This window comes from Wolffia australiana, chromosome 2 (assembly GCF_029677425.1).
Source record: "Wolffia australiana isolate 7733 chromosome 2, ASM2967742v1".
In the NCBI taxonomy this organism is placed as follows: domain Eukaryota; kingdom Viridiplantae; phylum Streptophyta; class Magnoliopsida; order Alismatales; family Araceae; genus Wolffia; species Wolffia australiana.
The window spans coordinates 16,130,442-16,154,504 of record NC_135836.1 but is presented as its reverse complement, the minus strand read 5'-3'; the positions used below and the strand labels follow the sequence as shown (position 1 = coordinate 16,154,504).

At 47.4% G+C, this 24,063-nt stretch overlaps 2 protein-coding genes across 2 annotated transcripts; both read left to right on the top strand.

The window, feature by feature from the left end:
- Nucleotides 1–3,655: 3,655 nt before the first annotated feature.
- Nucleotides 3,656–13,534, top strand: LOC144716992 (putative galacturonosyltransferase 3). The gene is made up of 8 exons (XM_078592296.1): nucleotides 3,656–3,774; nucleotides 5,970–6,037; nucleotides 6,190–6,247; nucleotides 10,757–10,894; nucleotides 11,057–11,152; nucleotides 11,226–11,542; nucleotides 11,618–12,563; nucleotides 13,256–13,534. Exons 1-8 carry the CDS (start codon nucleotides 3,739–3,741, stop codon nucleotides 13,532–13,534), a joined length of 1,938 nt encoding a protein of 645 aa, XP_078448422.1. The 5' UTR covers nucleotides 3,656–3,738.
- A 55-nt stretch (nucleotides 13,535–13,589) lies between these two features.
- Nucleotides 13,590–15,671, top strand: LOC144716376 (pentatricopeptide repeat-containing protein At2g17210-like). Its single transcript, XM_078591494.1, has one exon. The coding sequence runs from the start codon at nucleotides 13,590–13,592 to the stop codon at nucleotides 15,669–15,671; it is 2,082 nt and encodes a 693-aa protein (XP_078447620.1).
- The last annotated feature ends 8,392 nt before the right edge of the window (nucleotides 15,672–24,063 follow it).

Below are 24,063 nucleotides of genomic sequence, written 5' to 3'. Positions count from 1 at the left end.
CCGTCAACGCCGCCCCTCTTCCTCCGCCGTCGAAAAATCGACAGTCAGCGGTCAACCTTCCACATCCTCTCTCCTGGCGGGTATAAATAGCATGAGAATATCAAATCAAACCCTATTCGCGCCGTTATTCTCTCTCCTGAACGCGCATCACCTTTCTCTCGTTGGAAGAAGAAGAAGAAGGAGAAGAAGAAGAAGAAGAAGAAGAAGAAGAAGAAGAAGAGGAAGAAGAAGAAGGAGAAGAGGAAGAAGAAGAAGAATAAGAAGAAGAGGAAGAAGAAGAAGAAGAAGAGGAGGAAGAGGAAGAAGAAGAAGAAGAAGAAGAGGAAGAGGGAGAAGAAGAAGAGGAAGAGGGAGAAGAAGAAGAAGAAGAAGGAGAAGAGGAAGAGGAAGAAGAGGAGGAAAAAGAAGAAGAGGAAGAAGAAGAGGAGGAAGAGGAAGAAGAAGAAGAGGAAGAAGAAGAAGAGGAGGAAAAAGAAGAAGAGGAAGAAGAAGAGGAGGAAGAGGAAGAAGAAGAAGAGGAAGAAGAAGAAGAAGAAGAAGAAGAAGAAGAAGAAGAAAAGAAGAAGAAGAAGAAGAAGAAGAAGAAGAAGAAGAAGAAGAAGAAGAAGAAGAAGAACAAGAATGGTATTATATCAAATTGTTAATCGGGTCGATTCACGTCAAGGTTGTGTAAGTGGTTATGAGACACCAAAGACGTCTTGTGGACGGATGGTTGTACTTTGACTTTGGCCAACGAGTCTCTAATCATGGGATTCTAAACGGTATTAATTCAAGTACATCAAGAAGTTCACGAAGATGATTGAGTGGTGAAGATGGAATCGTCCACCCTCGGTATAAGAGGTGACAACACAAGAAAGACGATGCAATGAAGTCCTTAAGCAAGGCAGTGAAATATCAGAGAAGAGTTCTCCAATCATTTCCGAATGCATCAATACTAATTCAGATGATTGGGTAAAATCAATCTGACGTTATCTAATCTATATGATGATATAGTTAATTTAGTTGGAAGGCCAATAAAGGTTATTGACCCACTAGCATCATTTACTAGCCTGATACATGGGCCTAGAGGGTCGCACACAAATGATATTTTGAACGTCGGAAGATATACTTAAGTTTTGAGTTTTTATGAAAATTACCCACTTAGTATAACTAGGGGAAGACCCTGAACTAAGTTCACGCAGGCCAGAATTGTTCAGGGGCCTTCCCCTTCTTCTCCCCTCTCCCCATGACTTCTCTTCACTCTGGATGCGATCGGGACGACATAACGACAACGACGGAGGTTGAACGAGGCTCGTCAACGAGAAGGAAAATATATGATGTTACAGAGACTCATAACTCAAAAGAATAACCATCATAAAACTTAGAAAAATCACCTAGTAATCCCATCATTGCTTATGACTCGTTAAATGGCCAAAGATCAAATTGATCCTAAAAGGACAAAAAATCATCCATCAATATTTATGGAAAGACAACTTGCAGACATATCTAGCACCCTGGATAAGACTCAGCCAGGAGTTAAACTTAGACTATGAAATCTTATGGAAGTATACTTGCAATATGAAGCCAAATCTAGAAATATATGGGAATTACATAATAAGACAACGCAAAAAACACCTGAAATTTTCAGCCATTAGACAATCCAATGCTATAGTGTCTAGTTTTAACCATATAAAAATAAGTATAAGCCGCATCCTTCACAAAAGCAGATAGAGATAACAACTGGATGCACGCTACGTCCACATAATTTGAAACCTTAAAAAAATGACACTAGAAACAAAAATCCTCATGTCATTGGTTGCTAGTGGGTTTGTATTGAAATGTTGACTGAATGATGATATTTATTGACACAAGTCCAGACTGGTGGCGAGGGGATTTAATCAACGAGATGGTTTCAATTTCACTGAAACATTTTTCCTGCGAGCAAACATACCATAATTACATTATGAATATCTATAACAGTGAGTAATTGGAAGATTCATCAACTAATGCTTTCTTACACTAAGATTTGCAAGAAACTATCTACATAGAACAGCCACCAGGTTTTATAAATTCCATTTATCCAGAGTACCTTTTATCTAAAGAAGTCAGTTTACTTTCTCAAATAATTACCTAGAATGTGGTTCAGTGTCTTTAATTCAGTGGTTCCACTGGTTCAAAAATAGAAACCAAGCCTATTTTTATTTTAAATTATGTAGATGACATGCTGATAATGTATTTCCCATTTAAGTGAGATTGAAAAACTACCAATGCATCTACATGTTAAATTTTCCATATAGAACCTTGGTGTAGTAAAATGGTTTCTAGGCATAATTAATTTGTCGCCCTAACGGATACAGTTTGTCTCTGTTGTAGAATATCATCATTACCCCAACTCTCTAATATGGAACATAGTAAAAATCATTGCCCACCCCAATTTTACTGTCATCATCCTCCACTAGTAAAAATGAGGAAGTTGATGATTCTCGCTATAGGAAAATCATTGGTGCCCTTCAATACTTTAGTCTCACCAGGAAAATATATAGCAATCGCAATGAAAAATCCTGCTAGAAGATGCATTCACCCAGCTGTTATTGTTGGGAAGCACTTTAAGATTTAATTCACTATCCAAAAGGATGCATTCCTCACGCTTTAATTATTCATGAAAAGGTCATTAAAATCCCATGATGTAGATCGGGCGGATGATCAAACTGATCGATCTTCAGATGGAGCAAATTTGATTTGTACCGGAAGAAACTCAGTATCGTTAGCTATAAAAACCAATCAATTATTGGACGATCAAGCACCAGAGTTGAACACAAAGCTCTGGTGAATCCCATAGCTCAAGTTTTGTGGATTCAGTCTTTGTGCAAAGAACTCTTAATCTCGACTGATTCATCATGGGATTCTCTAGTGTGGCAACATTGGCACCAATCTGGCAGAAAATGTAGTGTTTGGTGCGAGAATGAAGCACATAGAAATTAATGTTTGCTTCGATTGAGAACAAGTAGCCGCCAAGACACTTTGGATCAACTTCACTGACAGTGAACAGTAGTTAACCAATGCTCTCACGAACCACTCTCCAAGTCTCAGTTCACTAGACTCATGGACAAGCTCTACATCACAGCCGCTGCTGATGAGCTTCAAGGGGAGTATAGGATCGAATAGGAGTTCAACTCAACACTTAAGCTCTATTCTGGGCAATAGGATTAGACTAGTACGAAATCAACAAGTACCTTATACTCAACTAAATAGGGTAAAATATAGAGAGATAGGATTGAACATAGAAGGACAGGTATAATGATAGATATTAAATTAGGTAATTTTCTATTATTACTTATCACAAACTACCCTTTAAATACTATGTAACCATAATTGTGCAGAATAACAACAATTCTAAAGGCCACTGGCTAGTTCTCTTTCCACTGTTCTACCTTCTCTTTCTTCACTCTTTCCATATCCTCTTTCTCCTTGATCTTCTTGATTTGAAGGGTTCAGTGCGTTTAGGATGGTGAAACTTATGATTTGGCTCGAGACTTAATGAACAGCCGTTATGAATAGCGCGGGAAAAAACCGAATGTAGGAATTTAAAAGACGATGGTCTCCGATCCTGGCGGACAATCCTGGCCGTCCATTGAATAGACCTTTAATTCGGATGTGCTGATATCGCGCTGAAGAGACAGGAAGTCGGGACAGAGCTGACTTAGTTGTCGCGCGAATCGGTCGCTTCCCGCGAGCTCCGACAAGGAGCATCTGGTTTTGATGGAGATCAGAATAGGAGAGATTCTGCTCTTGCTGGTCGGTTTGTTTCTGACGATAATCTTTCTTTTGGCCTATCTGGATTTAGTTCTATGATTAATTTTTGCCTAGGTTCGGTGCCTTTTCCGGATCTTGTCTCTCGTTGATCTAGTCGTTTTCTGTTTTTGCATCAACCAATTATGTTAAGTACTCTTGTTTGAACTGATTTCTATGGATATTTCCGTGTATGATCCTCCCGATGGGAAGAATTTGAAATTTGCCTCTTTCCGATGTATCTCACTTATTCAATTTATTAGAATCTTTATTCGTCTCCTGAAGTTTTGAGTCCTGCTTGTTGAAGACTGTGCTGGTGCGATCCGAGTTTTTGAGTTGGATCCCTAGCACCGTTGGGCTTCTCGTTGATCTGGCCCATTTCTGTTTCGCGTCATCCTATTTTTGTTAGATGCTCTTCTTGGAACAAGTTGCTGGGGAAGATTTCCCGTTTATGATCCTCCCGAGGGGGAGACCATGATGTTTACCTATTTCATAAATACCTCGGCAATTCAATTCAGTGGAACCTAAATTCTTCTAAATACGTTTTACGTCCTGCTGATGCAATCCAAGTTTTTGAGACGACTCACCAGAACTGTATGGCTTCTCTTCAGGATAGAATTTTCAATCAAATGTAATAGGATGTGTTTCAAATGGGGGACGCTACTTTGGTTGTATTAAGATCTTCCTTCTTTGAATCTTGGATAGACTAGTGAGTGTTAATGATGTCGCCGTCAACCCATTTTAATTAGCATTTCTCTTTTCGGGGACCATGCAGATGGTGAGTATAAGAGCATTTAGCCTTAAACAAGGAACAGTGCCAGAAAGCTAGTATTGTGATACAGTCTTCTCCGATGAACAATCTCAGAATAGAACAAGTAGATACAACAATATATTATCTCTCTTGTTACAAGTATACAAGACAGTAATTACAAAGTTAACTCACAAGGTGAAGGCTCGCCCCCCCACTCTCTTAAGGATATCTTAAGAGCCTTAGGAAATTCTCCCACTTCTTCTTGAGAGTTTCTTTTCCTAATTCATACATAGATATCTTACACATATTTATACTACACAATTTAAGCAGTTATTCTTCATTTGCTTCTTCGAACATATCCAAGGGTGGTGTCTGTTGGATGCCACCCTTGGATTCTTCATGAAAGGATGCCTCAATTGCATGTGCTTCTTCAGGTACTTCAGTTGTGTTGTTGAGCTGTTTTGATACCCAATAAGATTCCAACGATTTCTGTGAATAACTGTCATAACTGTTGTCTGTAATAGTCAATATCGATTTATTTCGTCTCTTGTAAACTTTAGGAAGATTCGTATCATATTGTTTAGCCGAAAAAAATTATAGGCTTTGGTATGAGAGACTTTTCTATGTTCGAAACGCCTTCGAGCAGTTAACGGTAAGTGCACGAAGGGGTATGATTAGCTCACAAAGAATTTGCATCGATCAACTTGGTTAATGATTTTATATATAACTTAAATCTCACACCCAAAATATATTTTCCCCAAAACAAAGGACTTCTCATATTCTCTTCGTCAACCTATCCTGACATCAATTTATGATATGAAAACGGTATCTGTCACTTCGAAGACATGGATGTTGGGTTTGCTTGTTCGTGACCAATGTCGTCCTTTTGCTCCTAAAATCACTCTCTTGATGGAAGAAAAGTTTCATTGAGAAAATTAGATAGACGTGGTCGGTTAAGCCTACAAAATTTCTCTCATGCTTGTCATCAATGTTTCCTGACTTCTAAATTATTTTAGGTGTCTTCATCTCTGTGAACCAATCGTATGAAAATCCTGGCTGTTTGGTTTACTTGTTCTTCATATATTTCATCCGGATGGTCCCGTATGCTCTCAATGGAAGGAAAATTACTCTTGAAGATCCCACATGCGAGTTTGAAGCTTATTATAAAAATCTTGATATATGGTGTAGATTTAGTCTCGTAATGGCCAAGTTAAATGAGTGTCAGTGGGAGTAATTAAAGCGACCTCCGGCGCTATAATTCTACTAGCATTTAGAAGAAACTTCAAACATTATTGGATTTGTGCTTATCTCTTCTTTTTTTTTCATCTTCAAAGGCATCTATTTTGTTAACGTTGAATTTTTTGTTATGCTTCCCATTTTTATTTTGATTATTTCCAACTAGGGGACTTGTTTATTTTTTCACAACTTTAACTCATACCAAAACATTCAGGGCCTTTTCTTATCAAGTCAAAGCGACGTATCATACAGTTTCCGTGCAGTGGCTTCAGCGCAGAAAATGTAAGATTTTTAATTGTGGTGGGGAATGAATGTGAATTTTTCATCGGCATCTGATGCGTCATAAACCGCTGTATAAGTTGACCTGATTTTATCTTATGAAATTTTTTGACAAGAATATCCAATTGTTTTAAAATCATGTTGATATTTTCCAGAGAAACTCAGAATGATGATCGTGGTCGCCACGCATGTCAAGATTGTACAGATGAAGAGGTTCATATGAATGTTGTCATTCATTCTATTTCTTCAATGCTTATACGATTGAAAATTCATGCCTCTGCAATTAAAAAATCTTGGTTTTCTTATTTCATGAACTTTTTCGATTTTAGGGATTGTTTACTTATATTTTTTTGCTATCCAAATCTCTCGGGGGCTGAATGCAGTGTATGGCGAGATATAGATTTTTGTGTAAATCTATAAGATATTTATTTTATGTTTGTAATATTAACATGGCACCGTAAAAGAAATAAATTTGCGGAAGCACTGAATCAGTCAAACATTACCTGGGTCAACCAATGGGGGTCCAGTTTAGGGAAGCACTAAATCTTGTAGTCCAGTTTTTCTTTGATGAAGTAATTATTAATCTCAAAGTGTTTAGTCCGGTCATATTGGACAGTATTATGGGTCAAAATGGTGGCCGATTTATTGTCACAATAAAGGGTAATAGGTTGGGCTGGTGAAAGCCGAAGTTCACAAAGGATCCCCTTTATCCAAATAGCTTCGCAAATCCCTTTTACAAGTGATCAAAATTCAGCTTCGGCGGAGAGAGAAATGACTTTTTGCTTCTTGCTATGCCAGGTGAGAATGTTTCCACAACAGAGGGAACAATATAGGTGCGAACGTTCTCACAAAGGAGGGAACAATATAGGTGTGAATGTTCCCACAAAGGAGGGAATAATATAGGTGCTAACATTGCCACAAAGGAGGGAACAATATTCTGTAGTAGATCGAAGATCAACCAGTGAGCCTGTGTAATCAGAATCAATGTAAACTTCTGGGGAAAGAGGATTATCCCTTTGTGGGAACGTTAACAGCATATCAATAACTCCATAAGATACTGGAGAATACTTTGTGCAGCATGCAATTGAAAGAACCTAGTCACTGTGTAAACTTCCATTTTAAGAGGCTAACCCCAATAACCCCTTAAGATACCATAGAATACTGTGTGCAGCTTGCAATTGAGAGAGTTTAGGTCACGTTGTAAATTGACTGGGGACATTAATGTCATAAGAAATGTCAGGTCAGGTATGGGAGAGAAATATCAGTTTTAAGTCACTGTATAAGCTGTTGATTCGTCAGTATAAGGTTCATTCTCATCTTATCTTGGTTTTAAGTCTAGTTCCATTGGAGTGGAGAGTGGTTGACATTGAAGACGACTGGACTCATGGATAAAATCATAGATATATTTCTGCTGTGAGAGAATAATACCCTGAGTATGCGCCACTTCAATGCCAAGAATCTATTTTTGGATACCCAGATTTTTCATATCAAATTTATCATTAAGCTGATTTCCTAGGAGAGTAATCCCAGCAGAACCATTCCCAGTTATTAGAATCTCAGCAACGTACACCAGTAAGATTACAAAATTCTTAGGTGATGTATGTTGATAAAAGAGAGAGTGATCACCATTACTTTGGTGGTACTTCAAATAGTTGAAGTCAATTGTTCAAATCATGCCCTAGGTGACTATTTGAGTTCGTCGAGGCATTCTTGACATGACAGACTTGTCCAACGAGAATAGGATATCCGGAGAAGGATTTGTATAAACTTCCATTTTAAGAATTCCTTGTAAAAATACATTTTTACATCATACTGAAATAACTCCCAATTTTAGTTAGTTTCAAGGTATATCAGCATTCAGCCAATGTTCATTTTTTCAACAGGTGCAAAAGTCTCCATCTAATCACTCCCAAATTTCTGAGTATATCCCTGGGCAACTGGTTTGACTTTATACATTTCGAGTTGTCCATCAGCGTGATATTTAATTGCATAGACCCACCTACATCCAATAGCTTTCTTTCTGTTAGGAAATAAGGTCACATCCCATGTCTGGTTTGCATCTAGTGTTTCCATTTCTTCACCCATGGCTTGCTGCCACTGAGGATGAGCAATAGCTTCATGAAGTGACTTATGAATGTTGACCTGGGGAAGATTCATTAAAAACGTTTTATGATCAAGGAACATGTGCTGATAAGTTAAGATATGACTAAGAAGAAATGGAATTGTCTCCTGATGAATGAGATCAGTAGATGGACGCTTATCGGAAAGCCTGTAGTTTGGTGAAGTGTCGAGGGAATTGGCCATCCTGAGGAGCTCGTTGGACACTAGTATTAATCTTGCGGTTAGAAGATAGGTCTATTGATGTAGAAGCTACTATAGGTTGCACCAATTGAGAAGAAGATCCTGATTCTGACCTGTCAGATAGAGAAATAGGAAAAGAATCCAATGTATGAGGAAGAACATGGGGTCCCAACTCTTGAACTTCTCTAAGAGAGTGTGGCACAGGGCCTGCTGGTACCTTGGTGGAGTAAAACTTAGCTTCATTGAACATGAGAAGTGTCTAGCTAGCCTATGCGTCTGTCCCTGACCTTGTCAGAGAGAAATGCATCAATCCATCAAAAATTATCATATAAGATGAAATCTGTGCAAAACTTTGTACGTAGATTAATCTAAGACATAGTTTTGGAGCGTGCAAAACATGTGTAATATCCTCAGTACCAATTCCTGTAACTGAAAGTAAGTTGCTATCAACAGTTTGAACTTTTCTATTGCTAGGACATGGTTCATACTGTATGATTGCTGGCTGATGTATTTAGTGTCATATGATCGGTAGGAGCTGAATCAAAGATCCAGAGTGCAGTTTGATGACATAGATTTGTGGAAATTGATGCATATCAGAATGGACCATAGACGTAGTGGCCAACTATATCAGAATGATTCTTCAGCATAGTCCGAATTTGGTGAAGCTCTTCCTTAAGCCTCTCCACATCACTGGGTTGGTATGATTGGTCAGACTGTTGATCCTCTTCAGTGGTAGGCATAGGGACTTATGTAACATGGTTCCCTCTGTTTGCTTGAGGAGTTCGGTCATGAAGATTCCAACCCGTATCCCTGGTTTGACGTGGTTTCTTGCAATGTGAGCAGAACCTTGGGTCTTTCTCATCATCCTTGTTATTATGTGGTAACTTCTGTCCTCGAGTTGAATTGTTCGGTTCATGACCATGAGGATTCTTGGAAAAACTGAGATTTCCTTGTTGAGGTTTGAGTACATAGGCAGTATTTTGGACCTCAACTTTCTGATCAACGTTAGAGGTGATTCCTATTCTGTGCTCTTTATTTCTGACTTTAATTTTTTTTTTTTTGAATGAAAAGAGGGAAGAGCACCCGAACTTGGTGGTCAACCCAAAATTACCATTGATGTATGTAATTTCTGACTTTAATTACAGTGTCCTGAAAGTTGAGCTTGTGTTTTCATGGTTGAATAGTTGAGCTAGATTTGTCTAAACTCCAGATGTAGTCCCTTAAACTAGTTGTACAGTCGATCTCATAGTATGTATTCTCTTTCTACGGAGTTATTTTGAAAAGGAGACAGAAATCTATTTCTTTCTGAAGAATTTCAAGCTTATTTGCATACTCCATAACCGTCCTCTGCCCCTGGAGGAGACAGATTGACCTATCCACCAGAACGGGCATCTTGGATTCATCTTCACGCTTGGAAAATCGTTTATGTACAATATCCCATATTTCATTTACCGAATCATAGTCCATATAGGACTGACTCAGTTCAGGAAGCATGGAATCTAAGAGCCAGGGAAACGGATATCTTCGTCAGACCTCCATTTTAGGTAAGATTTATCTGTGGATGCTCTGTACATAGCACATCCACTGGTATATATTGTGACCCGTAAACAGATTTCGTGATGCAATTTGGGGAAAAAGATGCCGGTACCACCGTTCTCCTAGATACATGGCCCTTGTCATGGGACCAGGGTCGCCAATCCTTATAACTTCTTCTTTGGCCATAGAGTTCGCTGCTTGATAAACAAACAAAGACCCGTTCCACCTTTTCTAATGGAGAGAATGAAACAATCGCACCCGAGTGATAGAATAAGGTTCAGGCTAGACAGCTTGACCTGTTGATAGACGCCAACTCTTCTCCGTCACTAGTCACCAATCAATAAGAAAAATGGTCGAATGTTGGATGAAATTACGTGTTGGAGTATGTGCTACATCGTCTTGAGTCTTTTGATCTGAGAATTCATGCCTGCAAAAAGCTAGTTCATTCTGTCCTTCAACGCATTTTGCCTCTCGTTTGGAACAAGATCTCTCATTGGCTAATTGTAGTGTGTTGCAATCAATTGGTTCTCTGAACCTGGTACATTTAGCGTGATTCTCGTGAAGTACGTGGAGCCACTTAAAGATTAGATGAGGAATTTGAGCACGATCATTTTTACAGCAGTAATTACGTATTACTGCACAATTAGATTCCACATCTCTGAACTCTGCCCTGAACAGCAAACCCGCCGTTGGGATAAATTTTCGTCTTTGCTTTTAGTATTTTTTTCTCAATATTATTCCTTTTCTTCCCCGACGATCAACAACAAAATTCTGTCATCTTTCTTTATCAGAAAATACTTGAGAAAAATTAGTTTCACAGCCGTCCAGAGTCCTTGTTTCGTTATTTATCTCACTGGCCGCCGTCTTTCATCTGGTATCGTGCAGGATAAAGTGATAACAGCAACATATACGGACACGTCCGGCGCATACAGGATGTACACCATAAAGTCCAAGGACTTGTCTAGCTCTTGGGTCTGGAAGAGTTCTTCAGATGTAAGGCATGAAACGAAAGACGAGGATGAGGTAATATGATTCTGTGTAGTCAGAATAAAAACTGACATTTTCGTGGCTATTTTTCTGTCCTCGATTTTATAACCATGTCTTTCTGTAGTCAACTTTGGAGTACTTATTGCTAATTCAAGCTGACTCTATCTTTGACGCTGTTGATTAATCTTGAAATCCCAGAAGATAAAATGGTCGTCGCCATCCACTATGGGAAGTTCAGAGGATGGTGATGGACACGCGACGCAAGATTTGAGTCCACAGAAGCATCTCCGACTGGTAGATTGCACTCCTCATCCTGGAACTTAGGCAAATAGAAAATGGTATGACAAATTATTATCCTCATGCGCAGAAATTACGGGAAGCAAGGAAAATCGAGAGGGCAGCTGATCTGGCTGCGCATGGAAGAGAATCCCCGGCAGTCGCCCATTCTAAAGACCTCGACAAGAGGTTGGGGGGGAGATACAGCGTGTGGCGGAGGGAGTACGAGAACCAGAAACCAGACGCCACTCTGAAACTAATGAAGGATCAGATTATAATGGCAAAGGCGTATGCCAGCATCGCCCATTCAAAAAATGACCCCGATCTGTACAAGTCTCTGTTAAAACACATCAAGGCCAGCAGAAACTCAATCGGAGAAGCCAATTCCGACGCAGACTTAAAACCCGGGTAATCCTCTCACGATACTCAAACTCATCACCGAATCGCCTCTCAAGATAACCCATTTTTATCCATCTTGGACAGATTTCTAGAACAGGCGAAAAAGATGGGGAGTATTCTCCTAATCGCCAAAGACAAGCTGTACAGTTGCTCAACAGTGGGAAGAAAATTAAGAGCGATGCTCCAATACCAGGAAGAAAACGTGATCGCGGTCAAAAGGCGTAGCTCATTCTTGACCCAACTCGCTGCAAAGACAGTTCCTAAGCCTTTGCACTGCCTCTCTCTGCGGCTGACGACGGATTATTACTCTCAAGGCTACGCGGCCAAGGAAATGCCAAACTCCAAGAAACTCGAAGATCGCAGCCTCTACCACTACGCAATTTTCTCCGACAACGTGCTGGCCACATCAGTCGTCGTCAACTCAACCGCATCACACGCCGAGCAGCCCGAGAAACACGTGTTTCACATCGTCACCGACGGATTGAACTTCGCAGCCATGCGGATGTGGTTCTTGGTCAACGCGCCCCCGCGCGTGACCGTCAGCGTTGAGAACATCGACACCTTCAAGTGGCTGAACGCGTCCTACTGCTCTGTTCTTCGGCAGCTTGAATCTTCCCGGATCAAAGAATACTACTTCAAATCGGACCGGCCGTCGTCTCTCTCCGACGGCCACGACAATCTCAAGTACAGGAATCCCAAGTATCTCTCCATGCTTAACCACCTCCGCTTCTATCTCCCCGAAGTCTACCCGAAGCTGGACAAGATTCTGTTCTTGGACGACGACGTGGTCGTCCAGAAGGATCTGTCCCCTCTCTGGTCCGTGGATATGAAAGGGCTGGTCAACGGTGCGGTGGAGACTTGCAAGGAGAGCTTCCACCGGTTCGACACGTATCTCAACTTCTCCCATCCGCTGATTTCCAAGAACTTCAGTCCGAGGGCGTGCGGCTGGGCTTTCGGGATGAACTTGTTCGATCTGCAGACCTGGCGGAGAAAGAACATCACCGGAATCTACCATTACTGGCAAGATCAGGTAAATTTTTTTTTTTAAAAAACAAATGCAACTTTGACTCGTGAATATAGTTCAGGGACGCGGACAGGACTATTTTATCGTCCCGGGACGAAACAATCGTCCTGTGCGAGGATACGGACGAATTTTGGGACACAAATTCGTCCTGGGGACCACCAGACGGGACGATTTTCGTCCCGTGGGGTGAAAAACCTGTCCGTCCGGAGGTCTCGGACGATGGACGGATGGATGTGGACGAAAATCCGCCCGGATTTTACATCCGCCAGTTGAGATCTCACCACGTGGCCTCACTATGACAATTTGCATCAAGATCCCTGTGTTTGTTTGCATGGGCAAACTGACACCGCTCAGAATAATTGTACATATGTCCATTTGCATTCTCTCTCCTCCATATTTCTCTTTAAAAACTTTAAAAAATCTATATTAAAAATATAAAATGGGTTTTTTTCGTCCGGGACAAATTTTGGGACACAAATTCGTCCCGGGAGACCTGGACGGGGCGAAAAACCGTCCCGGTATGATTGGACGGGATGGTTTTTTAATCGTTGGACTAAAAACCGTCCCGTCCTTCGTCCTCTGAACTTACTGTGTACAATGGATGAAATTCGTCCCGTCTCGTCCATCGTCCACGTCCAGGACGATCCGGAACTATACAGTTGTGGATATCCATTACAGTGGCCCTTTGTTTTACACAGAATGAAGACCGCACGCTGTGGAAGCTGGGGTCTCTGCCGCCGGGTCTGATCACGTTTTACAACCTGACGTACCCGCTCGACCGGAGCTGGCACGTACTGGGCCTGGGCTACGACTCCGGCGTGGAGATCAAGGAGATTGAGGGAGCCGCGGTGGTTCACTACAACGGCAACTACAAGCCCTGGCTGGACCTGGCCATCGTCCGGTTCCGCAAGTACTGGTCCAGGTTCGTGAACCCCGCCAACCCCCATATCCGCGCCTGTCGCGCCGCCTTCGATTAACCACCGCACCCCCCCCCCCCCCACGACTCAATGAACCCACCCCCCGGCCCACGCCATGGACTCCGCCTCGCTCCCCCGCCTGCTCAAAGCCTGCGCCGCCGCCGCGTGCGCCAGGCCCGGCGCCGCGGCCCACGCGCGGGCCGTGAAAGGCGGCCACATGGCGAGGGTCTCCACGGCCAACGCGCTGGTCAGCTTCTACAGCAAGTGCGGCCTGCTCGACTCCTCCTGGCGGGTCTTCCTCTCCATGCCCCGCCGAGACTCGGTGACGTGGAACGCCGCGGTCCACGGGTTCCTCTCCGGGGGGGCTTCCGACTCGGGCCTGGCGCTCTTAGCCGAGGCTTGGGCCGCCGGGGAGAGGCCCAACCTGGGCAACCTCGTCCTCGCTTTGCAAGCCTGCTGGAAGCTCGGCGGCGGCCCGTTGGAACTCTACCACGGGCTGACAGTGAAGACCGGCGTCTCCGGTCACCTCCCGCTGCAGAACTCGCTGCTCACCGGCTACGCCAAGTCGGACCGCGCTTGCTCCGCGCGGCGGCTGTTCGACGAAATCCCCCGCCCGGACGCGGTCTCCTGGACCGCCCTGATCGGCGGGCTCGCCCACGGCGACGACCCCGCGGCCGCGGTGGACTGCTTCCGGACCATGGCCCGGGGGAGCGGCCCGGCGCCGGACGGGCTCACTCTCGTCAGCCTCCTCCAGGCCTACGCCCGGCTCGACGACGGCCCCGCCGGCACGGTCCACGCGCAGGCCCTCCGCCGGGGGCTTTTCGACACCTTCCTCGGGAACTCCCTCGTCGACTCGTACGCCAAGCGCGGCGACCCGGACTCGGCGCGCGGCGTCTTCGCCGAGCTGCCGGTCAAGAACCTCGTCTCGTGGAACAGCCTCCTCTCCGGGCTTGTTCGGTGCGAGCGGCCCGCGGAGGCCCTGTCGCTGTACCGGGCCATGCAGCGGTCCGGCCTCGCCGTAGACGAGGTCACTCTAGTGGGCCTCCTGCAGAACCCCGGCCTGGGCCCGGCCCAGTACCGGTCCATCCACGGCCTGGCCGTCCGCCGTTCCCTCCTCCACGACAACGCCCCGCTGGTAAACACGATCCTGGAGGCGTACTGTCGGCTTGGCGGTCTCTTACAGCTCGCGTTCAGGCTCTTCCGGGGGACTCGGAACAAGAACCTCGTGTCGTGGAGCACGATGATATTGGGTCTATTGGGCTGCGGACAGCCGGCCCAGTCCGTGTCCCTATTCTGCGAGATGGTTCTCGCGGGGTGGAGGCCCAACTCCGTGGTGCTGCTGGGCCTCGCGCGGGCCGGGTCCGCCTTATCTGACCCAAAGCTCGTCCGCGCGGCCCACTGCGCGGCCCACAGAAGCGGCCTGGCCGGGCAGGTCGCGCTCGGCACGGCGCTGCTCGACGCCTACGCCAAGTGCGGCGAGATCGGCGCCTCCGAGAAGGTCTTCCGCGGGATGCCGGCGAAGAGCGTGGTGACGTGGAGCGCCATGATCGGAGCCCACGGCATCAACGGCAGGGCGGCGGCGGCGCTGGCGCTGTTCCGCGAGATGGACAGCGGAGATGTGGCGCCCAACGCGGTCACCGTGCTGTCGCTGCTGTCCGCGCTGAGCCACGCGGGGATGGTGGAGGAGGGGCTAACGGTGTTCGCTAACGTGTTCGGGAAGGGGGGAGTGGAGCCGTCGGCGGAGCATTGGTCGTGCGTGGTGGACATGCTGGCGCGGGCTGGGCTCGTGGGCCGGGCTTTCTGGGCCGCGGAGGCGTTGGAGGAGGGCGGGGTGGTGGGGCCGGGGGCGTGGAGCGCCGTGCTGAGCGCGTGCAGGAGCTCCGGCGACTGGGAGGTGGGGGAGAGGGCGCTGTCGGGGTTGGTGGAGGTGGAGGAGGGGGCGGCCGGGTACGTGCTCGCGGCGCAAGCGTATGCGCTGGGCGGGCTCAGCGATGGCTCTGCCAGGATGAAGACTGTGCTGAGGGAGAAGGGACTGCGGGTGCAGCCGGGTCTGAGCTGGGTCTGCGTGGAGGGGGCGCTGCACCGGTTCGCCGCCCGCGATGGGTCTCACCCTCGCTCGGTGGAGATCCGAGAGGCTGTCTTGGGCCTTCATCGGTCTATCAGAGGAGACCCGGACGAGATCCGAGATGACAGATAGAGTAAAGACAACGCGATTCTCAAAGTCTAGGGATCGGCAGTCGTCAGTCATCCGTGACGTCACCCGTCACCGTGATGGTCACGTGACGGATGATGTGATGGTGACGGTGACGAATCAGAGCGGCCGTGACGGTGACGGATTAACTGTGACGGTGACGGGGTGGCCCGGACAAGTGACGTGATGAATATTCCTTCCGTGACAGAATTTTAATACAGTTATAATTTATTATTAAATAGGTGGTAGTGACTAAATTGTTTAACTTGTCACAACTAGCCGTTCATGTATTGTGCTAAAAGCAATAGCTATCCAACGATTAGAATATATGATTGCTTTCATTACCGACATCGGCGATTTGCTCATAACTTTTTCGTCTGAACTGGGATCGAGCTGAAACTGGTCCCATTGGATTCGGAAGGCTAAAATCTATTGGAATCGACTCAAAGATCGCCTCAAACAGATCAGTATAGCTCGTTCTGGAGAAATTTGAAGTACAAAGGTAATTTTTCATTTCCCATTTTTATTTTTCGAAATTTGAACGATATACTACACGAAATCGTGCGAAATTCGGGCTTGAATTGTTCGTCTCGAGACGAAGAATCTTAAGGTACGTTCAGTTTTACATTTCGTATATTTTTGTCATGTGAAATCTTCGTTTTATTCATCGTTCGCCTAAAAAATCAGAAAAAACGAAGAGCGCGGCCCACAATCCCATGCGGGCCGCTGAGTCAGCGGCGGATCCTAGCTGGCCGCCTGACGTGTCACGCACGTCGAGAAGCCAGCGGGACAAGCGGAGCCCCACATCTGGCGTGCTTAACACGTCGACTGGGATGACTCAGCACGCGACCAACGTTCCAGTAAAGCCGCGAACGACTGACTCGACCCGGTCGACTCGGTGACTCATCAACGAGTCGACCTGGTCGGGAATGACCCGGTCGACTCGTTCGATCAGGTCACGCGGGACCGAGTCGATCAGGTCGACTCGGTCAAACCTGACCGAGTCGACTCGGTCATCATTGACCGAATCGACCAAGTTGACTCGGCCCCTCGTCGACCGAGTCAACCTGTCAACTCGGCCAACGTTGACCGAGTCAACCGGTCAACTCGGCCAACGTCCACCGAGTCAACCGGTCGGCCGCCGACCATCCGATCCCTGCCGACCCCTCGATCACCACTGACCACATGGTCCACGTTGACCATGCGGTCAACGTTGACCATGCGGTCAACGTTGACCAAACGGTCAACTTTGACAAAATGGACAACGTCGACCCAATGGTCAACGTTGACCAAACAGTCAATGTCGACCAAATGGTCAATGAGGCCCAAACGGTGAACGTCGACCCCTCGGTCAATGTCGGCCAGACGGTCAACGTCGATCCAATGGTCAACGTCGACCAAACGGTCAGCGTCGACCAAACGGTCAGCGTCGACCAACCGGGGAACGTTGACCAAAGGGTCAACTTTGACCAAACAGTCAATGTTGACCAAACGGTCAACGTTAACCAAGCGATCATTGTTGACCCCTCGGTTAACGTTGCAAAAATGCGACTAACTTGAGGCGGGACGTTCGTTTTGATACTACGGACGGCGTTGACCAACAGAGTGATTTGATCAACCATAGTACCGCATTCACCTCCATACATTCACATCGTCCGGACCCGAGAGACCATGTCCACCCTAGCCCGGTGAACGAGGCCCCCAAGCCGGTCACTACTAACAGTATAGAATCATTCCCGAGTATGACTTGGGCAGCGAGGGTGGCGGGCGTCACACATACACCACCCACTACCTCACTCCCAAAGCCTACTCTTCCCCCTCTTTATGATAACTCGATCCCCCCTAGGGGTTATATTGACACAGAGGGTGTTCGCTTGGTTACCTTCTCCAAGGAGGAGGTAACACGTATGGCAGCGCCGTTTGCCTACACGCTGATAGGGCGGTTCGCGACGAAGTGGCCGCTCATCGATGACATCACGAGAGTATACGCAGCACCCGGCAACTTCCTTGGATCGGTGGTCATTAGAGCACGGAATCACCGGAGTGTACTCATTCGCTTCGAGCTGGAGGATGACTTTCGACGGGCTTGGAGCCGTACGACATGGACGATCAAGGACTCCACGATGCATACCTTTCGCTGGGTGACCGAGCAGTCAGGGAACTCACGTGATGTTTCTCCCCATTCCATCCCGGTGTGGATAGGCTTTCCTGGCCTGCAACCACATTTGTTTACACCCGCGACTTTAAAATCTCTAGCTAGTACGGTCGGCACTTTCATACGAGCGGACAAAGATGTCCAACTTTTTAGCCGTCCTGGATATGCCCCGGTATGTGTCGAGGTCGACCTACTCACCCCTCTACACCGCATGATACTGATCCGGAATGGGGATGAGATGATCTGACAGACAGTAGTATATGAAAACCTCCCGCGGTTTTGCACACACTGCACTGTCTTAGGACACACCCTACATACATGTCACCAAAAGGCGACACAAACCACCACGGAGGAGGAATACCTCCCGTCCTTGGCCTACGATGATTATATTGCAGCCGCTATCTCCGACACCCAGGGGCGACGCACGAAACCGCCTCCCGGTTCCCGACCTGTGGTTACATCGGTGCAGCCCACTGTTGCACCACCCCCGCCCCCACGACCCAGCGGGCCCACCAAGCCCCCAGTGGCTAAGCCTGCCCCTGCCACTTCCCAGTGGGTGAGGAAGGGTACTTAGAAGCGCCCCAAATCCCCATCATGCACTAGAATTCCCTCCTCTAGCAAGGGTAAGGAGGTCAGCAAGGACATGCGTACCTCGAACTCTTTCGCCCTACTGATGGTCCCCGATGCCCCCGAGGCTAGCATCACCTCTTCCCCCACCCGATCTACCGCCGCTCCTCGATCACCTGCCCCGCTCCCCACGCCTTCTTCTGCCACACCTATCGCCTCGCTATCCTCCCCGTCACCACGTCCTTCCTACACTCCTACACACAACCCCTCTTCTTCTCCCCCCCTTGCTCCCGCATCCGTCCCCCCCCCCCCTCCATCACCCCCCGCACCCATCCCCACCACCCTCCCGCACCCGCTCCCGCCCCTCCCCTCCCGCCCTCGCCCCTGCCATCCCCCCCCCCGCCCTCGCACCCGCTCCCGCCCCCTCACCATCCACACCCGCTCCCGCCCCCTCCCTCACCCCTCCACACCCTCCACGTCCTTCCCCCGCCCCCACACCCGCCCTCCACCCATCGCATATTCCTTCTGAACAAGTGGAACGCTTGACAAACTGTCAAGCCCCTTTCACTAGCTCGGAGGACAGTGCTAGTAGTACTAGCAGTCGGGATTCCACCGGGGCGGAGGATGATATCTCCCTCTCCAAGGACTCGGATGTGGATACCCCTCCTGGCTCGAGACGCCGTTCACATGCATCACCCCCACCTTCACGCCGCACGTACTACACCCGATCTCGGGTGCGTCACGCGAGCCGATAGACTTATGATTCCAAGTCTTGTTTGGAACTGTAGAGGGATAGGTAACCCTCTCACCCAAACCCATCTACTTACCCTTATTACTAGGCATAGATTAGGCATCGTGGGGCTACTAGAGCCGATGCTTACATCGGATCAGTCCCCAACCATCACGAGGAAACTTGGGATGGATCATACTTACTGCCATCCATCAAATAAACTCTGGCTTCTTTGGAAGCGAGATTATTCGATCGCACTTTTGGCCGAAGGAACACAATACGTCACTTTTGACGTGCTGTGCTCCCTAAAGCCTTATCTACTTACCATTGTATATGCTCCGGATAGACACATTGAGCAGGAGACACTCTGGGAAGAACTCGCCCGCCATATTCACTCTCACTCGCAGCTAGTTGAACTCCCTTGGTTTATAGCCGGAGATTTCAATTGCATACGGGACATTAGCGAGCGCAAAGGGGGCCGCCCTCCTCGGCTACGCTCTATGCAAGCCTTCAATGATTTTATTCACAACACTTCATTAGTGGAACCACCTACCACCGGGGAGAAGTGAACTTGGTGCAATGAATGCCAAGCGGATGCGCGTATATACGAACGGCTTGACCGTTGTTTCACGAATAGCTCCGCATTGATGCAGTGCACTCTCACGGTAGAGTTCCTTTTGAGACTTTACTCGGACCACACACCGATTCTCCTCCTCTCGGATTCGAGTCATCGGATCCGCCGCCCCCCATTCCGCTTCCAAACCATGTGGTTAGAGCATAGTGATTTCCATAGATATGTACGTAGTCATTGGCACGGTTCCATTTCTACGTCACCTATGGAAAACTTTAGTTACCGTCTGCGCAACCTCAAGTTCCACCTCAAATGGTGGAACCGCCATGTCTTTGGAGACGTCCATTCCCCGGTAGAGGAGCTTAAACGGAAATTGGTTGATGTCGACCGTCACCTACATGAGTGCTGGACATATGACATGGGGGAGCGACAGCTACGACTTAGAGAGCAGCTGGAGGATGCTATGCGACGACAGGAGATTTTTTATCTCCAAAAATTGCTTATCCAATGGCTGCGGAAGGGTGATAGGAACACACGTTTCTTTCACGCCTCGATCCGTCACAGAGCCCGCCCAAACTATACGACCCTCCTCGAGACGCATGGCCAGGACCCTATCCAGCTAGCAGGTGCAGGCGTGGAGTACTATCACTCCCTCCTCTCCTCGCAGTCCACTGTTATGAGCGAGGATATTCTCACCTCCATCCCCCCCTTAGTGACCAACCAGGAAAATGCACTTTTGCTAGCTACCCCGACGCGCGCGGAGATCAAAGAGGTAGTGTTCTCCTTGGGCCGTAACAAAGCCCTAGGACCCGATGACTTCACTACAGAATTCTATACGGCGTGCTGGGATGTGGTAGGCACCAACTTGGTCCTAGCTATCAAGGAAGCGTTCCAACGTAAAGTCTTCGCAAAGAGTTGAAAATCCACTTTTTTGGCGCTTATTTCGAAAGTGGACACCCCCACTTCCTTCCGTGACTTTCGTCCGATCAGTCTTTGTAATGTATGCTATAAAGTTGCATCAAAGATCATTACAAACCGACTTGGACGCTTCCTTGATAGACTTATCTCGCCAGAACAGTGTGGCTTTGTCAAGGGTCGACAGATCCATGACAGCATCACACTAGTACACGAGCTAGCCCAGTTGATAGACACTCATATTCTGGGCTCTAACGTCATCATCAAGCTTGATATAGAGAAAGCCTTTGATCGAGTTGAGTGGAACTTCCTCCTCGAAGTGTTGCGCCGCTTCGGATTCACGGATGCGTTCATCGCACTGGTCGATGCTTGCATCAGGGAGAATCACTTCTCCTTCTTGATGGATGGAAATTCCACCAGCTTTTTCAAGGCTACGCGGGGACTCAGGCAGGGTGACCCTATCTCACCCATCCTCTTTATATTGATGGAGGAGGTCTTTAGCCGATCGCTCACACGGGCGATCAACCAAGGCCTCATCCAACCGTACTTTACAAAGAGGGGTTGCCCGATCATCTCTCACTCCTTATTTGCTGATGATGCCATCCTGTTCCTTAATGGATCTAAAAAATCCATCAAGGAATTTATGAGTGTCCTTACAGCGTACGAGCAAGCCTCCGGCCAACTCGTCAACGCTTCGAAGAGCAGCTTTATTGTGGGCCCTTCCACCACTATGAGGCGCTCTGAGATCATTCAGCACTCCACACGATACTCACGAGGACAGCTTTCATTCGACTACCTTGGATGCCCTATCTTTCTTGGCCCTGCTCGTCATCATTATTTTGATGCCGTGCTAGGCAAGCTAAGGAAGAAACTGGAGGGATGGAAACTACGTTTCCTCTCCCCTGGAGGCCGCATCCAACTAATACAACATGTCCTCATGAGTATCCCTCTACACACTTTGGCGGTCCACTCACTATCACTTACGGTTCTCCGCTCTGTCGAACGCCTATGTGCACACTTCCTATGGTTTGGTCATTTCGAGGGGGAGCGACGTCACCATTGGGTTTCTTGGGAGAAAGTGTGTCGGCCGACGCTCGAAGGGGGTCTAGGGATCAGACGCATCTCGGATGTCCAAGACATGCTTCAAAAGAAACTGGTATGGCGTATGAGTACCACCCACTCCCCATTGGGGAGTTTCATCTTAGTTAAATACAAAGAATGGGCCCGACGCGAGCTTGATATTCGGGGCACCAAGATGGCGGACATGGCAGCGCCACTGGCTTGAGATGAGTCACGTGACTCGTTGGCACATCGGCCGAGGCGACATAAGCGCTTGGTATGACACCTGGCATGCTGATGCGGCGCTCGCCTCTCATCCTCAGTTCGTACCACACAGTGTGCGCCTCACGATGTGATTGCTTAGAAGCAACACACCACACCTATGGGAGCAGCACGACCTTCCCTTGGCCACTTTATCCGAGGTCTAGACTACCCCTCTTGACCTTAGTCCTGATTGTGCCATCTAGACACTCACGCCCCAGGGAGCATACATGTGTTGTTCCTCTTGGGAGCATTTCCGTGTGAAATCTCCCCCACAGCACTGGGGTCAGCGCATTTGGCATCCGGCGATCCATACATGTGTCTCCTTTTTCCGTTGGAGACTCCTCCACCGAGGCCTCCCGACTGACGACCGAGTGGCTCGGATAGGCTGTTCTCTTAGTTCGCGCTGCCACTGCTGCCCCACTCTCCCGCACACAGAGACGATAAATCATCTTTTCTTCCATAACGAGACGGTAGTGGATTGCTGGCATCTCATCACCGACTGTCTTCGTCCTTTGACATCGTCTGAGTGTTTCAGCAAGTTTATCCTCTCGCCGACTCGCTCTGCACGGAGCCCCATCCTCCCCATCACCATAGCTTATCTTCTATGAGAGATTTGGAAAGGGCGAAATTCATCTCGTTTTGCAGGTACACCTATGCGAGCTGAGGACATCAGGCGTCGAGTTCAGCTGTGGCTTCGACGCATTCAGCCTCTCCTCACACCGTGAGACAGCCGATCACCACTTGCATGCGACCTCCTCCGCTCTATTGGCATCCCGGTGACCCCCCTCGCCACCCGCATCCAGTATCGAGTAGTTTATTGGCTCCCACCGCCAGTAGGCTTTCTCAAATTGAATGTGGATGGTGCGGCGAAAGGGAACCCAAGGCCAGCAGGGGGCGGAGGTGTCCTCCGCGATCACACAGGGAGCCTCCTTCTTGCCTTCGCTTCTTTTTATGGCGTACAAACTAATACAGTAGCCGAAGCTATGGCGATACATGATGGTCTCCTCCTCTGTGAGGAACGGAACCTTCATAATATCGTCGTGGAATCGGACTCACAGATATTAGTAGATATGTTTCGTGCAGGCACATGCTCCCAGTGGCGACTACGTCGAGCGTGGAATGACATCATGCGGTGCCGCTCGCGTATCGCGTGCTTTCGTCATCAGCTGAGAGAGGGAAACCAAACAGCTGATGCCCTCGCCAACCATGCGGTACACGCTCCCACCCACTCCACTCTTTTCTATTCTTGGCAGGAGCTTCCGCCCATGGCCCGAGGATGTCATCGGCTTGATCGTCTTGGCTTGCCCTCCCTCCGCATACGCCGCCTCCTCGCGACGCCCGGCCCGCGGGATTGGAGGATCGCCTGGAACGCTGGCGAACGAGGCGTGGACCACGCCCGCCATGACTAGAGCGTCACTCCGTCCACTCCGAGCACACATGAAGACGGCGACGAAGAACCACACCGACTAGAGCGCCACCAAGCGCTACAATGACCTCGTGGAACCGCTCCGGAGAAACGACGACGAACACACTTCCTCGAGCATCTGCGAGGTATCACTCATGTATCTTTTCTTTTCCCTAACTATGGGCGTGGACGAGTGGGATCCGAGTGTAATTGGGATATATATACTCGATCCACGCCCAGAAACATTGAAAAACACTACACTTTACAAATAAAAACCCCTGGGTGGCATCCAGGGCACGACTGGATCGGACTACGAGCACAAACCTAGGGTTGGACGTACCCGGCACCGTGATTTTTGCCATAAAAAAAAAGTTTAAAATGAGATGTATGGTTTAATATGGTTTAATATGCAAATTATTGACCTAAAATTTCGAGTGTAGATTAAGTTATTGATTGAAAATTAAAGAATATAATGAATAATTTTGTTCACAAAAAAGGGAGACATTTATATATTTTTTATATGCAGGTTAACAACTAATTTGAATTTTTTAAGAAATGTGAAATAATTAATGTAATAATTAACATGTTGACGCAGTCGTCAAGAAGTCATATTAATATATTAATTTATTAATTTATTGAATAATTTAGTGACACACCAGCGAAAGTAAAACATTCAACATTTTAATAAATTGAATAATATTTTAATATCAATGAACGTGTGGGAACAAAAGA

What these genes read in the sequence shown, in the direction of transcription:
- LOC144716992 (XM_078592296.1), top strand. Translation starts at nt 3,739, where the DNA reads ATGGAGATCAGAATAGGAGAGATTCTGCTCTTGCTG. An exon ending in GACGCAGACTTAAAACCCGG is followed by an intron (nt 11,543 to 11,617) that starts GTAATCCTCTCA and finishes CATCTTGGACAG; the next exon opens with ATTTCTAGAACAGGCGAAAA. An exon ending in ACCATTACTGGCAAGATCAG is followed by an intron (nt 12,564 to 13,255) that starts GTAAATTTTTTT and finishes TGTTTTACACAG; the next exon opens with AATGAAGACCGCACGCTGTG.
- LOC144716376 (XM_078591494.1), top strand. Translation starts at nt 13,590, where the DNA reads ATGGACTCCGCCTCGCTCCCCCGCCTGCTCAAAGCCTGCGCCGCCGCC.